Source organism: Acomys russatus, chromosome 1 (genome assembly GCF_903995435.1).
Source record: "Acomys russatus chromosome 1, mAcoRus1.1, whole genome shotgun sequence".
Taxonomy (NCBI): domain Eukaryota; kingdom Metazoa; phylum Chordata; class Mammalia; order Rodentia; family Muridae; genus Acomys; species Acomys russatus.
Genome location: NC_067137.1, coordinates 51,124,491 through 51,143,361, shown reverse-complemented (window position 1 = coordinate 51,143,361; position 18,871 = coordinate 51,124,491). Strand labels below are relative to the sequence as shown.

The following is an 18,871-nucleotide window of genomic DNA, read 5'->3' as shown; positions in this document are numbered from 1 at the left end:
AATTAGTTTCTTTTTTTCAGTCTGCAACAAATCTGTACTTAATATTAAAGAAGTAAAAGACAGCAGTTCTTCCAAAAGGGATTAGTAGCTTTCATTCTTGCTCTGCTATATGTATGTGTGAGTGTATGCGAGTATGTTTGAGTGTAAGTGTGTAATTGTGTGTATATGAATGTGTGTGTGAGAGTGTATGTGCTTAGTATTATTTGTAGTGCTTACAATATTTAGAACAAACACCAACTTGACATGTGTTGCTAGCTACTTTGAAGAACATCATATGTATCTGTTCCTCTTATATAGCTGCCATCATTTTTTCACATACTTATCCCTCTAGAGAAGTTAAATAACTTTTATTGACATTTCACACTGGTTATTTAATTAATAACTATTAAGAAAGTCAATGATAATGACATTATATTCATGCTTACTTACCCTGGCATTGGTCCATTTCCAGACAGACTGTAAACCTGACGAGGGTTTAGTAGATACTGGAACTTTCTGTAAATTCTGTAAATGTGAAAATACAGAATGCAAGGAATTGAATAAAAAACAGAAATAATTTCCAGAAACTACATATCTCAATGTCATGAGGATACAAGATATTTTATAAGTTAATCCTTAGTATTATCAGAACTAATTGACCTCAAAAGAAAGTACACACACATTATAAAGACAGTACAGCTTGGAAGTCAGAAATGTTGCTCACATTTCCATATGTATGAACTGCTAATCCTTCTTTAAACATTATTTAATTAATTCAAATTTAAATAAATATTGTAAAATACTTCCATGTAAAATTCTTAAATATATTATCTTAATAGAAGGCTATAATATAGGCTTCTCTTCACAGATCTCAATATTGTGATTTGGCCTAATAAAGTTAAGAATTATCCCGAATGTAAAGTAGGATTATACAGTTTATAGTATAAATTCGAGTACCTAAGGAAGTTTATGGATATTTTCAGCTCACAAAAATGCTAAAATCTTCCAACATGTAAATTTTACATTAAATAGCGCCTCAAGAAAAATATTAGAGTCATTCTCAGTCATTTCCATTTCCTAGTCCATGAACAGAGGATTAAACCAGTCCCTTGCTTTCTAAGGGAGAGGCATCTCCCACTCTTGGATGTGCCTACCCAATAGCATCAAGTGAGTGAATGGTAATAGTCAAACATCTTCGCTCTGTGACTGCAGCCCAGCTCTCCACTTTCCCATTAGACTGCATCCTCAGTGAGATGCTCCTGGTTGACAGCATGCCCTTTCATGAATCCACATTCTACTCCCTTCACCTGTTCACCATCTATTTATGTAGCACCCAATACAGAAGTGCTTTTCTCGAGACTTCTCAGTCTATATGTGTATTTCCCCCTGTGAACTTTCATAGCAACTACATTTTAAACCTTTCTATGTTAACATTCATGTGGTTTTGCAAGATGTGTGTTGACATGCCCTCCCAGCCCCACCCTTAAACCTTACGTCTTTTCACCCAAGTGGTAAAAGATGTTAGTGTAGTTTATACATGCCCAGTAGGAGCTGTCTGAATCAATCATGTGAAAGTTTTCACACCCGTTGTCTGTTACAGGAAACATTGTAAGAATACATAATTCTATGACATTTTTCACTTTATTCAATATATCAAAGTGGAATAAAACCAAAAAAGGTGAATATTTGTATGGAATCCTATTGTGAAAGAAACCTCCCACCGGAAAAATGTTCACATTCTGAACAGGCCTCTTTAAACACATTTTTTCCCTTTTATGTGACAAATCTTTTATTCCTTGAGAATTTCACACATGTGCTTAATGAAACGCGCTTATAATCATTGCCACCACCTGTTTCTAATCACAAACTCCACTAGTGAGGCCAGGGCTGCTTTGAGTATACTTAAGCATATAAACTTTCTTTGCCACATATATGTTGACTGTGATGATTAACAGTACGTTTAAGTGACCATGAGAGTGTGTCTAGTGTTTCTAATGGAGGGCCTTAGCCACTCCTATGTTCTTGACTAAAGACCAGCTCTCCTATTTCCCCATCTCCTGTATTTGTCTTAGGACCCATAGGGTCCTAGAAACCTACAAGAAGAACATCATGATGGGTGGATTAGGGCCCAGGAGGGTTCTGCTCAAGCTACTGCACTATCCAAGGAAATACAAGCAGTAAACATCGAACCCCTACTCTGATCCAGCCAATAGACAGGACATTCTCCACAGTTATGTGGAGAGTGGGACTAACTTAGACATGAACTTTGGTGACCCATATTGACCACCTCCTCTTGGTGGGGAGGCCTGATGGCACTCAAAGAAAGAATAAGAAGGCTACTAAGATGAGACTTGATAGCTATGACCATATAGTGGGGAGGAGGCCCCCCTCAGTCATAGACCTAGGGGAGGGGAATAGGGTGAAAGCAGGAGGGAGGGAGGAATAGGAGGATACAAGTGAGGGGATAACAATTGAGTTGTAATCTGAATAAATTAATGAAATAAAAAAATTGTAAAAAAAAAAAAAAAAAAAAAAAAAAAGAGCAGCTTTCCTCTGCCAGGCAAAGTTTTTCTCTTCCCTGTGAGAACAATCTCAGAAGCAAAGAACTTGGAATGATAAGTGGGAGGAGCCCTCCTAATCAGCTAGGTCAGCTGAGTCAGCCCTTGTCATCAATAAGGTCATCTCCAGCCACGTATCCACCTCCTCTTTCAGGTCCTTTTTCTCTTTTGGAAGACCAGCTGCTGACTCCATTTTAGACTATACCTCTGGGCATGGCTGTGGGACAATGCACTGGATTATGGCCAAGCTAAGAGGTCTTACAGCCTCAAAGGAATCATGGTCCCTCCAGAGCAGCTATCAGCTAACAGCATGTCTCAGCAGTCCCTCCTCCATCTATGCAGGGATTTTTGGATGTCTTAATCTTTATGTGTCAGGCCTCTACTGATAAACACAGCTACTGTCAATTCATGAGTGAAAAGGTTTCTAATGTAGAAGACAGCATTTCACAGACATCTGTCCCGTGCTTGAAGAGTACCCCCATTGCTTACTAGGGCCAAGTCAGCTGATGTGACTGATTTGGACGGTGCCCCTTTCTTTCCTTTCCTTATCACTCCATATTCATTCTTTCTTAGGCTATGCTCACAGTAAAAGAAGCAACCCTTGCCAGTCAGAGGAAGACTCGTCTCCGGTCAAGAACACAGTAGTGGATAACCTCCACAACCCAGCTCTCAAGTTCCCTTCATTTGACTTTTATTGGTCAAGGTCAACATAAAAATAACAAAAACACAAGTGTTTTCATAAGAATACTCAAAGCATCACTGTCCTTACTGCATCCTCATGACTTCCAAGTATGTCTAAAGACTTGCTTTTAGGAAAATATGTATTTAGCAATCAGGAACACACTATTAAGGTAAGGGTCACTCTAAATGATTTAGGCTATCTTAAATTAAATGTAGAGAAATGTACTTTCCTTTAAAAACATATTTTATACTTTTTCTCTTGTCTTTGTCCTTAGTGTGCAAAGTAGAGTTACGTCTTATCTAATTCCTTAAAATATTCATTATCATATACAGGGGGAAGAGGTCCCCGTCAGTCACAGACATAGGGGAAGGGAGTAAGGGGAAAATGGGATGGAGGGAGGAATGAGAAGATACAAGGGATGAGATAACAATTGAGATGTAATATGAAGAAATTAATAAAATATATTAAAATTTTGTTTGTTTGACAACATATTTATTTTTATGGGTCTTTGGCACTCAAAGGAAGGACAGCAGGTTACCAAGAAGAGACTTGATACCCTATGAGCATATACAAGGGGAGGTAATCCCCCACAGGAACAGTCATAGCGGAGGGGAATGAGGGGAAAATGGGAGGGAGGGAAGAATGGGAGGATACAAGGGATGGGATAACCATTGAGATGTAACAAGAATAAATTAATAAAAAAAATAAATATAAATATATTTAAAAAAGAAAAAATATTCGTAATGCTTTTGTTTTAATTTTCCATGTTTGAGGAGTCCAGCCCAAAATTACTAATATTAACATTTTGAAATATTTTCCATTAGCAATTTCATTTGTAGTTAAAATTAAGCTGTTTTGAGTTAATTGTTATAACAGATGAAAATGTCTTTTGCATTTGTATGTTGAATTTTCCCAGTGCCTTATTGGAAACACTGTCCTTTATCAATGCACATCCCTGCACCTCTGCCCAAAACAGCTGTCCAAGAAGAAAGTTCCTTTTAAACTTTTTATTCTGTTCCATTGTGCTTGCCGGTCTAGGCAATTTCCATGGGATTTTATTAAAGTGCTGTAGTAGATTTTGAATTCAGGTTGTATAGTTCCTCTGGATTTTGTCCTTGGCATTCTTGTTGTACTTGAGTCTCTCTCTTTTTGTATCTTTCTCTTTTTCTTGCTGTGATATAATACAAATTTTAGGATTTTTTTCCTAGTCTGTAAAGAATATTCTTGGTATTTTCATAGGGATTACATCAAACCTATAAATTCCCTTGGAAAATTTACACATCTAACCAGCACTGATTGTTTCAACCAATAAACTTGGGAAGCCATCATGTTTATTTTGTTTATAGATTTCAATAAAGATTTTATAAATTTCATTACATAAATATTGCCTTTGGAGTTAAAATATTTTTGTAGTTAAATTTTGTAGCTATGATAAATTGATTGTTGTTGAGAAGGTCTATCGCTATAGAGCACAGGTTAGCTTAGGAAAACCCAAACTATGCAGCCTGGGCTAACCTCATCCTCTTAAGTACTAGGAACAAAGGCACCTGCACCCTTGTGCCCACTGCATTATGGTTCACATCAGCCAAGAGCTGGAGACAACCAATATGTCTACAATATTATGAACATATAAACTACATGTGGTATAGTTTCACTGGGGGAAACATTTAGCCATAAGCGGTATGAAAGCCTGTAATTTTGTCACCCCACGGATAAATCTGGAGATTATTATTTTAAGTTAAATGAGCTTTGCAGAAATAGATAAGTACAGCAAGATCACCCTCGGGTGTCTAACCATGTTGCTCTCAGAAGTAAGAGTACACTGTGAGTTATCAGGCTAGTAATAATTATGGAGAGGAAGCAATTGGGGTAAGGTTGACAAAGAGACACTAAGGAACAATTACGTAGAGCAAAATGTCCTGGTGTCCTATCATTCAGTTAAGTAGCAAGAAATACTGTGCACATCATTAGGCTAGAAAAAAGAAATTTTGGTTTTCACCATAAAGAAATGATAAACATTTGAGGAAGTAGATATATTTAATCTAATTGTACATTAAACAATGTATTAAAAATATCACAAGACAACCTATTCATATTTTCCAGTTTTATGCTTTTATTTTTTTCTGAAGTAAATGTCATTATAAGTAAATGTACTATACTATGACCCTTGTTGTAAAGAATAATTTTGCATTACTATTTAATTTCTATTTTAATGAGGGAAGAAACTTATTTCTTTAATGAGACTTTGAAGAAATTTAAATTTTTGAGTCATTTTTAAGTTATATGTATACCGTAAGTAAATACTGTGAAAAGTTGAAGTTTTTAACATTTTGTTGAAAAAAATAAGATTTATTTTATCAAAATTATTCAAAAGTTAAGTGAAAGCAGAAAATTAAAATTCAAAACTCTAATATTCGGATGGAAAGTTTCTAATGTGTTGTATGCAACAATGGACTCTGATCTACAGTGAAATTGATTGCTTTTACCTCTTGGCACATATGAGATTAAAAATGACTTCCTAGCAGCATTGAGGCAGGTATAGCTGACTGGATGACTCCTGTGCGTACTAGAACATAGTCTTCAATGGTCTGCTTTTCTTATTTGTGTTACAGAATATAATTTAATCATTAATTCATTACAAAACTAAAGTTTAGTATTCCCAGCTAGAATAAATACTGAGACGCCTGACAATGTACCTTTTCTATTTCATCTTAGATATACTGTGTTTCACCAAGAAACATGGTATCATGAACTCTAAAATGTAGGCAGAAAAATAACCATAAAATATTTTGCCTAGAAGTAGCATATAAATTCTATTCCTTGGTATTGGTTGTGATTTACTTGGGCCAACGTGTTGGCCACTTAGAAAACCAAACTCTATTCGGGGATGATCTAATGTATTTTGATGTTAATTACTGCTTGCAGTCTCTGTGACCCATCTTTTGATTAATAAAAAGCCATTCCACCTGGGCACACTAGAGGAGATAGGTGTGGCTAAATTTCCTGGCCATGGAGAGAGAGAGAGAGAGAGAGAGAGAGAGAGAGAGAGAGAGAGAGAGAGAGAGAGAGAGAGAGAGAGAGAGAGAGAGAGGAGTCCTGGGAAGGGGAGAACAAGAGAGGGCCCTAGATGAGAGGAAGGGATCCCAAGAGGAGGACAGGAGAAGAAGGTCGTCATGGGTTAGGTGGAAGAGAAGCACATATCCAGCGAGGATGGAAAATCCGGTCAAGATGAAGAACATTAGCAACTATATGGGATTATGGATGGGAGGTAGCTTGATAGAAATTATTAGAAGCAGATGGCATGAGATTAGAGCAGGGATCCCATACCTGCCCCATTATGTTAAGTAGCTTAGAGGATTGATATCTGCCCTGCCCCAGGTTAACTAGGCTATTTTAAAATATAACAAGTGTCTGTGTCTTAATTGATTGATTGCTGGCCTGACATACTGATAATACAGATAATTTAAAAACAACAAAATTCCATTCAACTTTGTTTATGAAGCTGTGTTATATACCAAGCTCTTTGGTAAAGGTTAGGACCTGTGGGTGGGGTAGAGAGAAAAATGCAGACGCACAAACTCTGATAGTTAAAATGCTTATCAAAGGTCATTATATGAAGAGTCCCAATATAAAAGAGAAGAGAGTCTCATCAGTTTGTTATGTATAGTTGGTACTGAGCATGACTAGAATAACTATCATTGAGAAGTTATGTTGCATACATCATGAATGTAGTTTATCTTTCATTTTTTTATGACATAGGGGAAAAGATGTGACATTTAAAAGCATACCGTTCTCCTTGCTTCCCACCACTTTTGGGGTTGACAAAAACTAGAAGTGGATGTGTGCCAGGAACAGGAGTGATCTAGAAGGAAATATGGAGAGATTGTTAGGCTGGAGCTATCTCTCATCATGAAAACAAAACAAACAAAGAAACAGAAAACAAAGCAAACAAAAAAAAAAAAACCACTCACTTACAAGTGAGCTTTTCTTTAAAGTTTATCTGTAGCCACCAGGAAAAGAATAGCAGGCAAAAGATGAAAATCAAAAGCTACACGTTTGGAACATTCGGTAAACTAGTAACAATAAATCAGTTTAAGAAACACAAAGAAATGTGTTAATATAGAAAATCTTTTTAAAATATTTGATTTATATATATACATTTATATTATTACACATATAAAATTAAACTACATACAGCATGAAGAACCACAAAACAATCAGAAATTATATTCATGTTGCATCCATAGTGTTTTGGCTGTTTGTATTTGGCAACCTTAAAGAAAACATCTTTTTTTATCTTGGAGAGTCTAAAATTCTGAATGTAAATCAATGTCTATCATATCTCATCTCTATCAACCTAAAATATCTATCGAGGCCTAAAAAATCATCTTAACCCCTAAACAACTAAGGTAAATTGTAAAACTAAACTATCTGGTCCTCAACTCCATCACAGACTTGAGAAAGAATAAAATTAATTGCCTGAGTAAACAGGAAGCTCAGGTTAGTGAAAAAAAAATGACAGACACAGTTTTTCAGAGTTCCCCTAACAGAGCTGGTGTTCGGCATGGAATCCATCTCCCTTTCAGGGCTCTTTTCAGAGTGATGTTCCAGTACAAACTGTCTTCCCTTAGCTTTTGTTTATTTGTTTGTTTTTCTCATTTTGAAAACAGAATTACAGTGATCCATGCATGCCTTTGTAAGCAATTCCCTAACTAGTGGTCTCTGCCTGCTCCTTGTGTAAACTGGGTGGATAGTGCTGCTGATTTCTGCCTGTGCTGTCTTCATTACTAGCCATTCCTTTCTGGATCAAGGAAGCAAAGTGACTTCCTGGTGGAATTTTACCAACTACTATACACTCACTCCACAAGCACACAGACAAATTTGGACTCTTTAGAGAAATGGACCACAAAGGAAAATAGTACAAGTGATGTGCTGGTGCACTGATAACACAAGGTGGATGTTGTTTTAGGTAGAGTGGCAGACTTTGTCTATCTGATTTCATTGATACTAGGTAAACACCAATAAATGTGTACTGGGTAAGAATACCCATTATTCAAAGAATATTGATATCATGTTAACAAGAGCTTGGAACAAAAAAAAAATATTTTAGCAAAAAAAAAATATTTAGCAAAAATATGTTAAATATTAAGTTTGGAAGTAGATTCTGGTTATTTTTATGGCGTGTTATTTCTCCCCTAGAGATGATCTTTAAATATTTAATGTGACAATTGAAAGCAATCATTTTGTTATATCATGCCCTTTCTTGATGTCTGTTTTAATGGTATCAATTTAAATATTCTTTCCTCCAAATCTTACCTGAAATGGCATATTTCTAATCAGTTTGGGGAAGGAAGAAATGTTAAAATCCTCAAATTAACAAAATGTAAAGTATGAATGAGATAGTTTTTCTACTGAAACACAACTCTGACATCTGTCCCCATATCTTTCTGTTTTACTTTTTCTAATGAAGAGAATGACCATCCTTCATCCTAACTAGCTCTAATTCATTAAGGGCAGGAGAGTTGTAGGCTTTGTACTACTTCCTATTCCTATGGGTAACAAATATGTTCAGTTAATGTGAATGAAGTGTCCACTATCATAAAACCTTGTTCCTGATGGCATAGAATATCTGTCCATTTTACCCATTAAAAACAAGGCAGGGTGAGTTTGAGGCCAGCCTTTTATACAAGCAAGTCCAGTACTGCCAGGGCTACATAGAGAAACCCTGTCTTGAAAAAAAAAAAACAAAAAACAAAAACCCTAAAATCTGTAAACATTAAAAACACCTCTGTCTGAAGATTAGCATACAATTCCTTTACATGTTTTCATATTTCAAAACTAGAACTCTTATATTTATCCTGTGAAAAGAAAATGATAATATATGTACATTTTATTTTATTTTTAAGTTTAATTAAAATTGTTATTTATAAGTGAAGACTTTCATGGAACATGCCCCTTGGGCTAGTGTCCAGATATAAGTGAGTATATACCATTTGAGTCTTTCTGCTTCTGAGTTAATTCACTCATTATGATCATTTCTACTTCAATCCGTTTGTCCACAAATTTCGGGAATTCCTTGTTTTTAATAGCTGAGTAGTATTCCATAGTGTAAATGTACCACAGTTTCTTTATCCATTCTTCTACTGAGGGACACTTAGGCTGTTTCCATATTCTGACTATTATGAATAAGGCTTCTATGAACATGGTTGAACAAATGTTCTTGTGTGCTGGAGCCCAGGGGTCCTGCTCCAAACTATGGCACCAGCCAAGGACAATACGTGCAGTGAACTTTGAACCCCTACCCATATCTAACCAATGGACAGGACATTCTTCTCAGATGAGTGGAGAGTGAGGTCTGACTATCACACAAACTCTGGTGTCCCATATTTGACCACGTGACCTGGGTGGGGAGGCCTGGTGGCATTCAGAGGAAGGATAGCAGGCTACCAAGAAGAGACTTGATACCCTATGAGCATATATTTATTCACTTTACATCCTGGTCTTAGCCCATCCCTCATCACCTCCCTGTCCCACTTTCTCTCTTTCTCACCAATCCCCCTTCCCTATTCCTCAGACAAGGGGAGACCCCCCTTCTTCCCACCCACACCGATAATAGAGACACATCAAGACTGTGCCTAGCCTCCTCCTCTCTGGCTTGGCAAAGCAATTTCCCAAGGGGAAGTAGTTGCAAAGCTGGCAAGAGAGTCCATGTCAGAGAGAGCCCCTGCTCATTTTACTAGGAAAACTCCATGAAGCCTGAGTTGCCCATAGACTACACATTTGTAGGCAGCCTAGGACAGTCTACGAAGAGTCCCTGGTTGGTACTTCAGTTTCAGCAAGCCCCTCTGTACCCAGCTAGATGGCTCTGTTGGTCTCCTTGGGAGGCTCATGTTACTTTCGTGTCCTTTACTCCTTCCCCTGACTTTTCCACAAGGCTCTCTACACATTGCCCAATATTTGTGAGTCTCAGCATATGTTTCTAGGCGCTGCTGAGTGGAGCCTTTCAGGAGACAATTCTGCTTGACTCCTGTCTGCAAGCGTAGCAGAGTATCATTAATAGTGTCAGGGGTTTGCTTTCTCCAAAGGGGTGGGTTTTGGGTTGGGTTAGGCATTGGCTGGACCTTCCCTCAATCTCTGCTATATCTACCCTATCTTTATGCCTGCACATCTTGTAGATAGGGTGAATTTTGAGTTGTAGTTTTCGTGAGTGGATTGGTGTTTCCCTCCCTCTACTAGGAGTCTTGTCTAGTTAGAGGAGTCCTCTTCAGTATTGATGGCCCCTGCCACTAGGAGTCACTGCCAGACTCCCTCTCTTATCCCTACAGGATAGGAGCCTACACTGACTTAGGTCTCCAGCATGTCATAGAGATGCTCCTGCCCATAGTTTCTCTTTTCTCTACAAACTTTTTGTCTTCCTGCTCCATGTCTCTCCAGGGTCAGACCAGAAATTTTATTCCAGGAAAATCTGGCATAGCTTTCTATGCTTAGAGAAAAAGCTATAAAACTGTGTTAACCTTTGCTTCTATAAAAAGAAGGCCTATATGCTTGAGTAAATGTGGGTGCTAAGCAGACAGAAGTCTTACATTTAAGAGCCAAAGACCTGCAGTTCTGTCTAGACTTTGTCAAGTGTGACAAGTTGAAATACTTTTGCTCTGAGTACAGGGATGGTAAGAATAGAGTTGAGTGATCTTCCCTATTGTATTTTCATCTTGGTGGCTTCTGATTCTTAAAGAACACAAATGCATACATATGCATATGTGTACAAATATAGATTGGTATTTAAGATATTGAGCTTTCAGTGAATTGTCAGGTAACAGAATAAGTAACAACTAGAAAAGCATGCTATGTGTCATCTGCTGAAGTACACAGGCAGTTGTTATAATTACAACCCCTGTTCTCATTATTCCAAGCACACAAAAAGAACACATGAACGAGCACATAGTGAGCTGTTCGCATGTCTCCATATCCAAAGAAAAGACCTCATAATCTACAAGGGTGCCTGTGCCACGCCCTTGGACACCTTAGCATCCAGTTCAGTGATAAATAAATGTCTCAAGTATAAGCCATAACTGTCCCTGTGGCATTTTGTTATCAAAGACCGAGGATCTAAGTACAGAATGGCTGGAAGATGTGCTTTCTAGCAGAAGAAAAGGGGCTAGCTCTCTGCTCCTATCTAGCATGGAACTTGGGAATTAAGAGGACCTTAGGATGACCTTAAAGATGCCAGAGACTGACCACTCTTCCTGATGAAAATGTGGAGTTCTCCTTTTAACCTAACTTTACACTGTATTTCTTTTTCAGATTATATTTGTAGATTTATTACTATATTAACTTTCTTTTTGTTTGTTTTTTTTTCTCTTTTAATTAATTATATTTATTCAGATTACATCCTGATTGTTTCCCCCCCCCCCTGATATTTTCCTGTTCCCATTCTCCCTTCCTCTTACACCCTATTTCCTTCCCCTAGACTTCTGACAGAAGGGGGTCTTTCCCACACCAACTCACCACAGCCTATCAAGTCTCTAAGCACAGCTAGCATCCTGCAGGGCCTCCCTACCAAGGGGAAGTGATCAAATAAGACAAAAACACTAATTGTGCTCTTGACTGTGTCACTGCCTTGCTACTCATTCTTTTTTCAAAAAAAAAATCTCTTGCATGCTGCATAACCTAAATGTTGTCAATATGAACGAAATAAAGACCCATGGGGGCTCAGAACCGGATATATATGGAAATAGGCACCAGGAAACTTTCCACTGCTTATCAAACATACTAATATACCCACTCCTTCAGAAAAACCAATTAAACAGTTAACAGCAAAAGTGTGGAAGGGAGGATTTTATATTATGACACTGTCATTTTAGATTATGGGCATGCTCATTTCCAGTCACCTGCTTCATAACTTAAGTTATTTTAGATAAAGGAAGATATGAACATGTCATATGGTGTGTTACTTCAACTACTTAATTCATTCAAATTCTGCATCCTGATTTTCAGATATCAGTCTAGTGAAATTAATACCTCTCTTCACAGAACTCAGTGTAAAGCAATTGACTTGTATTATAATGTAAATCACATGTACAGAAGAGGTGAATATAAACACTTTGCTTAGTTTCTACAACTTGGTATGACTGAAACATCTGAATAAAATTTTCTGGAAACATCTCACAATAACATTTATAATTTAAGACTTTTAATGCTAAAACGCTTATATTCAGACAGAAAGAGCTTTTAAACCAAAACATCTTGAAGTACATTGCCAAATTTGGACTTTAATCCTTTATTTTGGTATTTCCTACCCAAAAGAAATGTTCTCTTGCAATAATTCAACCCAGTTATCAAACTTAGAGGTTTATGCACTTGTACGTAGATAACTTTTTCTTTCCTTCCTTGCTTTTTTCCTTCTCTCCCTCCTTCCCCACCACCTTCTCACCTCCCTGCACTCCTCCCTCATTGCTGCCCTTCTTTCTGTCATTTCTTTATTTTGAGACAAGCTCTGGTCTCAAAATCAGCATCTGAGTACAAGCAAACTTCTAACTCTTCTGTATCAGGTCCCAAACACTGAGATTAAGGCTTTGCACAACCATGATCGCCTTATGTAGTGCGGGATACAATCCTGAGCTTCCTGAACAGCAGACACACATTCTACTAACTGTGTCACATCCTTGGCCCTGGAGTAGTTTCTCTTGGCTAAAGTGTAGTGTCAAGACAATTGGTAAAATAAGAAGATGCGAGGAGTAGGTAACAGGCATTTTCTTACATTTAATATATCTCTTATCAAGAAACATTTTTTAACTTTTTATTATTAATTTATTCTTGTTACATCTCAATGCTTATCCCATCCTTTGTGTCCTCCCATTCAAGAAACATTTTTAAAGTTATAGTATAATTACATAATTTACCCTTTTCTTTCCTTCCTTTGAGCCATCTTACATAGTCCTCTTTCCTCTCTTTCAAATTAATGGCATTTTAAAAATACATGGCATGGGTGTATATGTATATACAGATTATATAAATATAACTTGCTCAGTCTATTTAATGATACTTGTGTGTGTATTTTCAGGGCTGATCATTTGTATTGGATAGCCAATTGGTGTGCTCTTCCCCGGGAAAGGCTATTGCTTCCACTGTCAGCATTCTTTGTGTAGGGCAGAGACCTCATAGGCTTTCTGCCATCCACACTAGCACACCTATTGTTATTGTCCATGTTCAGCTCATGTTTATGCTTTCACTGTGGTGAGACTTTACGGGTGTGACTTCTGACGTTATGAGGAGACACAATCTTACAACAAACTCCTTGATTTCTTCCCTTTTCAATCTTTTCAACCCTTCTTAAGCAATGTTCCCTCAATCTTAGGTATAGGAGTGTTTTGTAAATATATCCATCAGGACGGTGATCCACAAATCTGCTTTCAATTGGTTCTATTTTTCTATACTGACCATGGCAAGGAGAAGTTTGCTTCATCTTAGTGAGGTATGAGGACTACATGTATCTGTGGGACGAATGCTTAGATTATTAGGAATTATACTGATTTAGTAAGGTGAGTGTTGTGGGTTCTCCTCAAGATTCATGACATCTCTAGCAATGAGTAGTTGATAGTATTCCAGGCCTAGGAATGGTTCCCCTAAGTTGAGTGGGTCTTAAGTCCAATTAGAAGACTGAAGAAGATGATTCAACATAATAAAGAGTTTTGGGTGACTATCCAGGTAGAAAACTGTCTCTGTCATCTTCTCATTTGGAAAGCAACTAACCTGCACTCCCAGCATACTCAGGTAATCAAGTTTATTCCTTCTCAAGTCTCTGATGGAGTTGAAGACCAGGAAGCTTAGTTCTACAATGAAGCTTAGTTGTTTAGGGGTTAAGATGTTTTTTATATCTAGATAGATGTTTCAAGTTGATAATGACAAGCTGTGATGGAGATTGATTTACATTCAGAATTTTAGATGCACAAAGATAGGAAAGATGTTTTCTTCAAGGCTTCCAAATACAAATAGACAAAACACTAAGAATGTAACATTTATATGATTCCTGATTGTGTCATAGTCATTCTCTCTATATGTGGTTTATTGAGAATATATATATGTGTGTGTGTGTACATAAAACTAAAAATATTAAAAAAGAAAAATAAAGAAATAAACAAAAACCATTGTTACAAAAACATTTGAAATAAGTAAAAAAATCTATGACATCAGAAAATTTATGCATTGCTATGCTAAAATATTTTGTATATTTTGTTGAGATGACAAAGCATAAAAAAGCACAAGTAAATAATCCTGTTAGCCTAAAACTAAGCACACTTGAAGGTATGTATTCACATGGCTCATGAGATCATTGTAAAATAGAATAGTATGTAAAAGAGATGAAAGCCATCTTCGGATATTCTCGGTGTCTCCCATTACCCAACCCATGTGCTTGAAATGCCTCTGAGCCACCCTCCATCTTCTCAAAGTAGTGAAGACATATGGATGGAAAGAGGTTGTTAATACTTGGTTTTTCTTTATGCTACATAGATTGGATAATCTTTAAGTCTTCCTTATTCATATATGGGACAGTATATTTAGAGAGTTACTTTAGAGTTAAACTTGTTGTGGGTCCAGTTCAGAATCTCTCTACATAGGCTTCTGCCTTTAGTAATCAAATCTTATCACTCTGAGTACCGCCAGAAGGTGTTTTACTTCAACTTCATATTCAATCTTTCCCTTGAATTGTAGATTTACATGTTTGTCTCACTACTCGTGTTATATTCTTTGGCATCAGGAATTTCTTCTCTAGCTACAATCACCCAAAGCCTTTAGTATCTCAGTTGATGTCAGCTGTGCCATTTCAGACCAGGTGGCCCCATACAAACTATCCATTTATCCCTTACTTTCCAGTTAGATTCTGTTCTCAAAACATTTTTCTTCCTATATAACTCTATGGTGAGCTTTTGCTACTGGAATCTTTGCACTGCTTATCCTGTTCTCTAATAAACTAATTTTATCAAGTGAGCTTTTAAAAATATACTGTAAGTGACATAATTTTTCTGTATAACCTTCTCCACTATGTCTCTTCATCGTACTCACATCAAAAGCCAAAGTGCTCATGAAATCTTTCCAGGACTTGGAGCATCTAGCGCTTGTAATTTCTCTAAAGTATTCTATGCAGCTTCTGTATTGATTGTCTCTCTAGCCACAAGCTTCATGCCTCCTAAAGCTTAGGAGGCATGCTCTTGATAGTGTTTAGAGTTATCTATTTACCATAAATTCAAATGCCTAGCTATCCTACAATTTGAATTAATTACTCATACATTGTCCTCTGTGCCATCTTCCTTAACTATATCTGGCTCCAAATTTGGTCCCTAATATTTGTCTTTCTCAGCTCTATGGATTGGGTGTTTTTATCACTTAACAAATTATTTGTATGGAGAGGTGAAATGGGTTGAAGAGTTGTATTTTTTTGTTTGTTGTTTGTTTGGTTGATTTTTTTGTTGTTGTTTTGTTTTTGGTTTTTCAAGACAGGGTTTCTCTGTGTAGCATTTGCTGTCCTGGACTCACTTTTTAGACCAGGTTGGCCTCGAACTCACAGTGATCTACCTGCCTCTGCCTCCTGAGTGCTGGGATTAAAGGCATGCACCACCATGCCTAGAGTAGTTTTAATTTTTTGAGACAAATTATTTTGTATAACCCTCAATATTCTGAAACTCACTATATAGATCATGTTGCCCTCAAACTCAGAGGTCTGCCTATCTCTCACTCTCAAATGCTGGAATTTTAGACATGTGCCACAACTACTTGGCTAAAAGTTGTAGCTCTTAAAACTATAAACCAGTAACTCAGCATATAAGCAGAGAGTTAGCATGACTATAAAGAACTGAACAGAAAAATGTCAACAAGATTAGGGCATTATACACAGTGATTGAAGAAATCAACTGACTCGCATACATACTATGCGGTTGTCATAGTACAAGTGTGTTTACCTTTAGTTCATCAGCAATTACAAAACAGAAAGTCAGAAAGACAACAGGATAAATGAATTGTGTGGAAACACACCAGTGTGAATTTAGAAATTAAGTGTTATGGTTGCTTTTGGCATAAATTTGAAGTGTTACAAACTATTCTTTCATTAGCAAGGAATGCTTTTATTCAGAAATTATACATAGTATTTCAGATCAAAGTAAATATTTCATAAGAAAGTTTAACAAATTATTGTTTTTCTTATTTGTTCACAGAGGCAATAATCCTCATTATTATTAGAGTTCTCATATATTAAATACTGACATTTCCATTACATTTGATATTATGTTTGAAGTGTAAACCTATGGTGTGAGTGATGACAAAGACAGAGTACCAAGCCACTGCTATTTGAAGTCCCCTAGGACTTGGGTTAATTAATGAGACTCATCGTAGGGTTATGTATGATCTATTACTTCCTCTAATTAGAAATAATAATCCTGATCATTATACTGGTTAGCTGGAAAGGAGAAAGATGAATGTGCCTCACTATGATTAATCTTCTTTAAGCAGTGTAGACCTCTCCTGTCAATGAGTTAAATGCAAACTGGGCAGCATCTCAATGCTTTTCCATGACATATACTTTTTGGGGCTCACAGAAAATTACTTTTCTGGTATATAGTTTTACCTGACAGCAAGAAACAATAATTTTAATATTAATCATAAACAACTGTAGTATATTTTCCATCTTGAATAAAACAATTGATAAGGAGTTTTTATTCCACTTTTACATTCTCTTCAAAACTATGTGAGTTCCCATATCCAAGATGAAACATAATTATATACAGGAAATTAGACCAATTTAAACTAAAAAATTTTGACAATTAAAATTATACTTATTTACCACTGTTTTGTCTGGATTGATGCCTTCTTTTGCTGATAATTTCACATGCCCACAATTTTACAAAGAGTTATTATTGCTTATACCCATGAGTGTAGAAAATGTCCATAGGTCAAATGTTAAAATATAACCTGTATTACTGCATCACTCTAAAATATTTATGAAACACTGGATGCACCACTCAATTCTTGCTATAAAAAGAAATTTTCAAGTTTGACTACTTAAGCTTAGGAAACAGAATGCACAGACATTATTGTTCTAATGGATAAGTTACTTTTGTCTTAGACGTTGAAACAATACAAAAATGTGTGAATGAGCACAGTGCCTAGAAATTCCACCCTTACATACATACAAGATATTAAAAGAGTGCAACACATGGACGCGATCCAGGTGTTTGTCAGTATGACTTTGGCCTAACCATTAGTAACGGCACGGACATGAGGTATTTTCTAAATTGTGAGGATCAAAACGATAGTTTTAAAATGGTAATAATAAATATAAGGACACCAAATTCATGTGTATTGAGAAAATTATGAAACAGATACAAACTATGCAAAATATTTGTAAAATAGTGCCAGAATGTGTGTGTTAACTTAAAAACTAACAAATGTTCCAAGCTTCCTTTTTAGGATGAGAAATACGTGCCTAAGCATGTGTTAAATGCACTCACGTTTACAAATTGAGCCTTTAGGCAACAACCTAGAATGACTAACAATTTAAACTAATCAGCCTTTATAATTTTTACATTAAAATAAATTGTTGTTAGTGCTTGGAAAAATGTATGGAATCATACAATAACATTTTTGCTGTAATTGGGAATATGTCAAATTTGAGATGAGCCATATGTGAAATTATTGAATATGTGGATACGATTTCCAAAAATGAGACCCAGATATAGTCTTTAATGATTAAATTATATACATGAATATAATAACTATTGTTCTAAATTTATTTTATATTTAAGTTTAATAACTAGATAAAGATTATCTATTTGTAATGTATTTTATTAGATTACAAAAATTACCTCATTATCAAGAGTTAAGCAATTATTATTTAAATTTCAGTGAGCTTTTCAACTCTAATCAAGCAATTACTAGACATATTCTTAACTGTGCTACTGTTATGGGATAAGAAGATTGTGAGACATAGTATCAAAATAAGATAATAATTATTAACAATAAAATCATTAATTAAATCTGATTAAAAATAATATGTCTTAGAATCCCAGTGTTGTATGCAACTGTGTGCCACAGTCATCCATGTGGCAATCATTTGCTGGGAAGCCTGATGCTTCAAGTACATTAAGAAGAGCAGAAAATACAATTCAGAGAATCACACAGGTGAGAACATTATAAAATGATCACACAGTTCTAAACATTAAAATTATATTATTTACTTTAAAAAATACTTTTTTATAACATCAAATTAAACATATTTCTTTTATAAAATAGTTTATAATGTAGGAGGATGGGATTTTTTTATGTTATAAGTAAGTGATAAGTAATAGATTTATAATTTTTTTTGTCTAAACTACAAATATGAATGAATTTTGAGCTTAATTTAAAATGTAAGAGTATGGATATGTTACACTTAATGTTTAGTATTTATTATTTAATTTAAGTAAAATTGTTCACACAGAATGCATCTTTTCAAAACAATTTCACAATTAAATGAACTCTTCAATATCAAACTGTACAACCCATGTGAATGTATGTGTGCATACGGATGTATACAAGTGTGTGTGTGTGTGTGTGTGTGTGTGTGTGTGTGTGTGTGTGTATGTGAGTATAACAGGGTTGACATAGATAATAGATGTAAATACTA

General features: G+C 35.9%; 1 protein-coding gene across 1 annotated transcript in view; it reads right to left on the bottom strand.

Moving 5' to 3' along the window:
* The window catches only part of Dgkb (diacylglycerol kinase beta), a 696,235-nt gene that overhangs the window by 417,313 nt on the left and 260,051 nt on the right, over positions 1–18,871 (bottom strand). Inside the window, exons 16-17 of the mRNA XM_051145066.1 lie at positions 7,008–7,081; positions 430–504 (exon numbers count right to left, since the gene is read on the bottom strand). Of these exons, the coding sequence (XP_051001023.1) occupies positions 430–504; positions 7,008–7,081 (149 nt within the window). The remainder of the gene's footprint in view (positions 1–429; positions 505–7,007; positions 7,082–18,871) is intronic.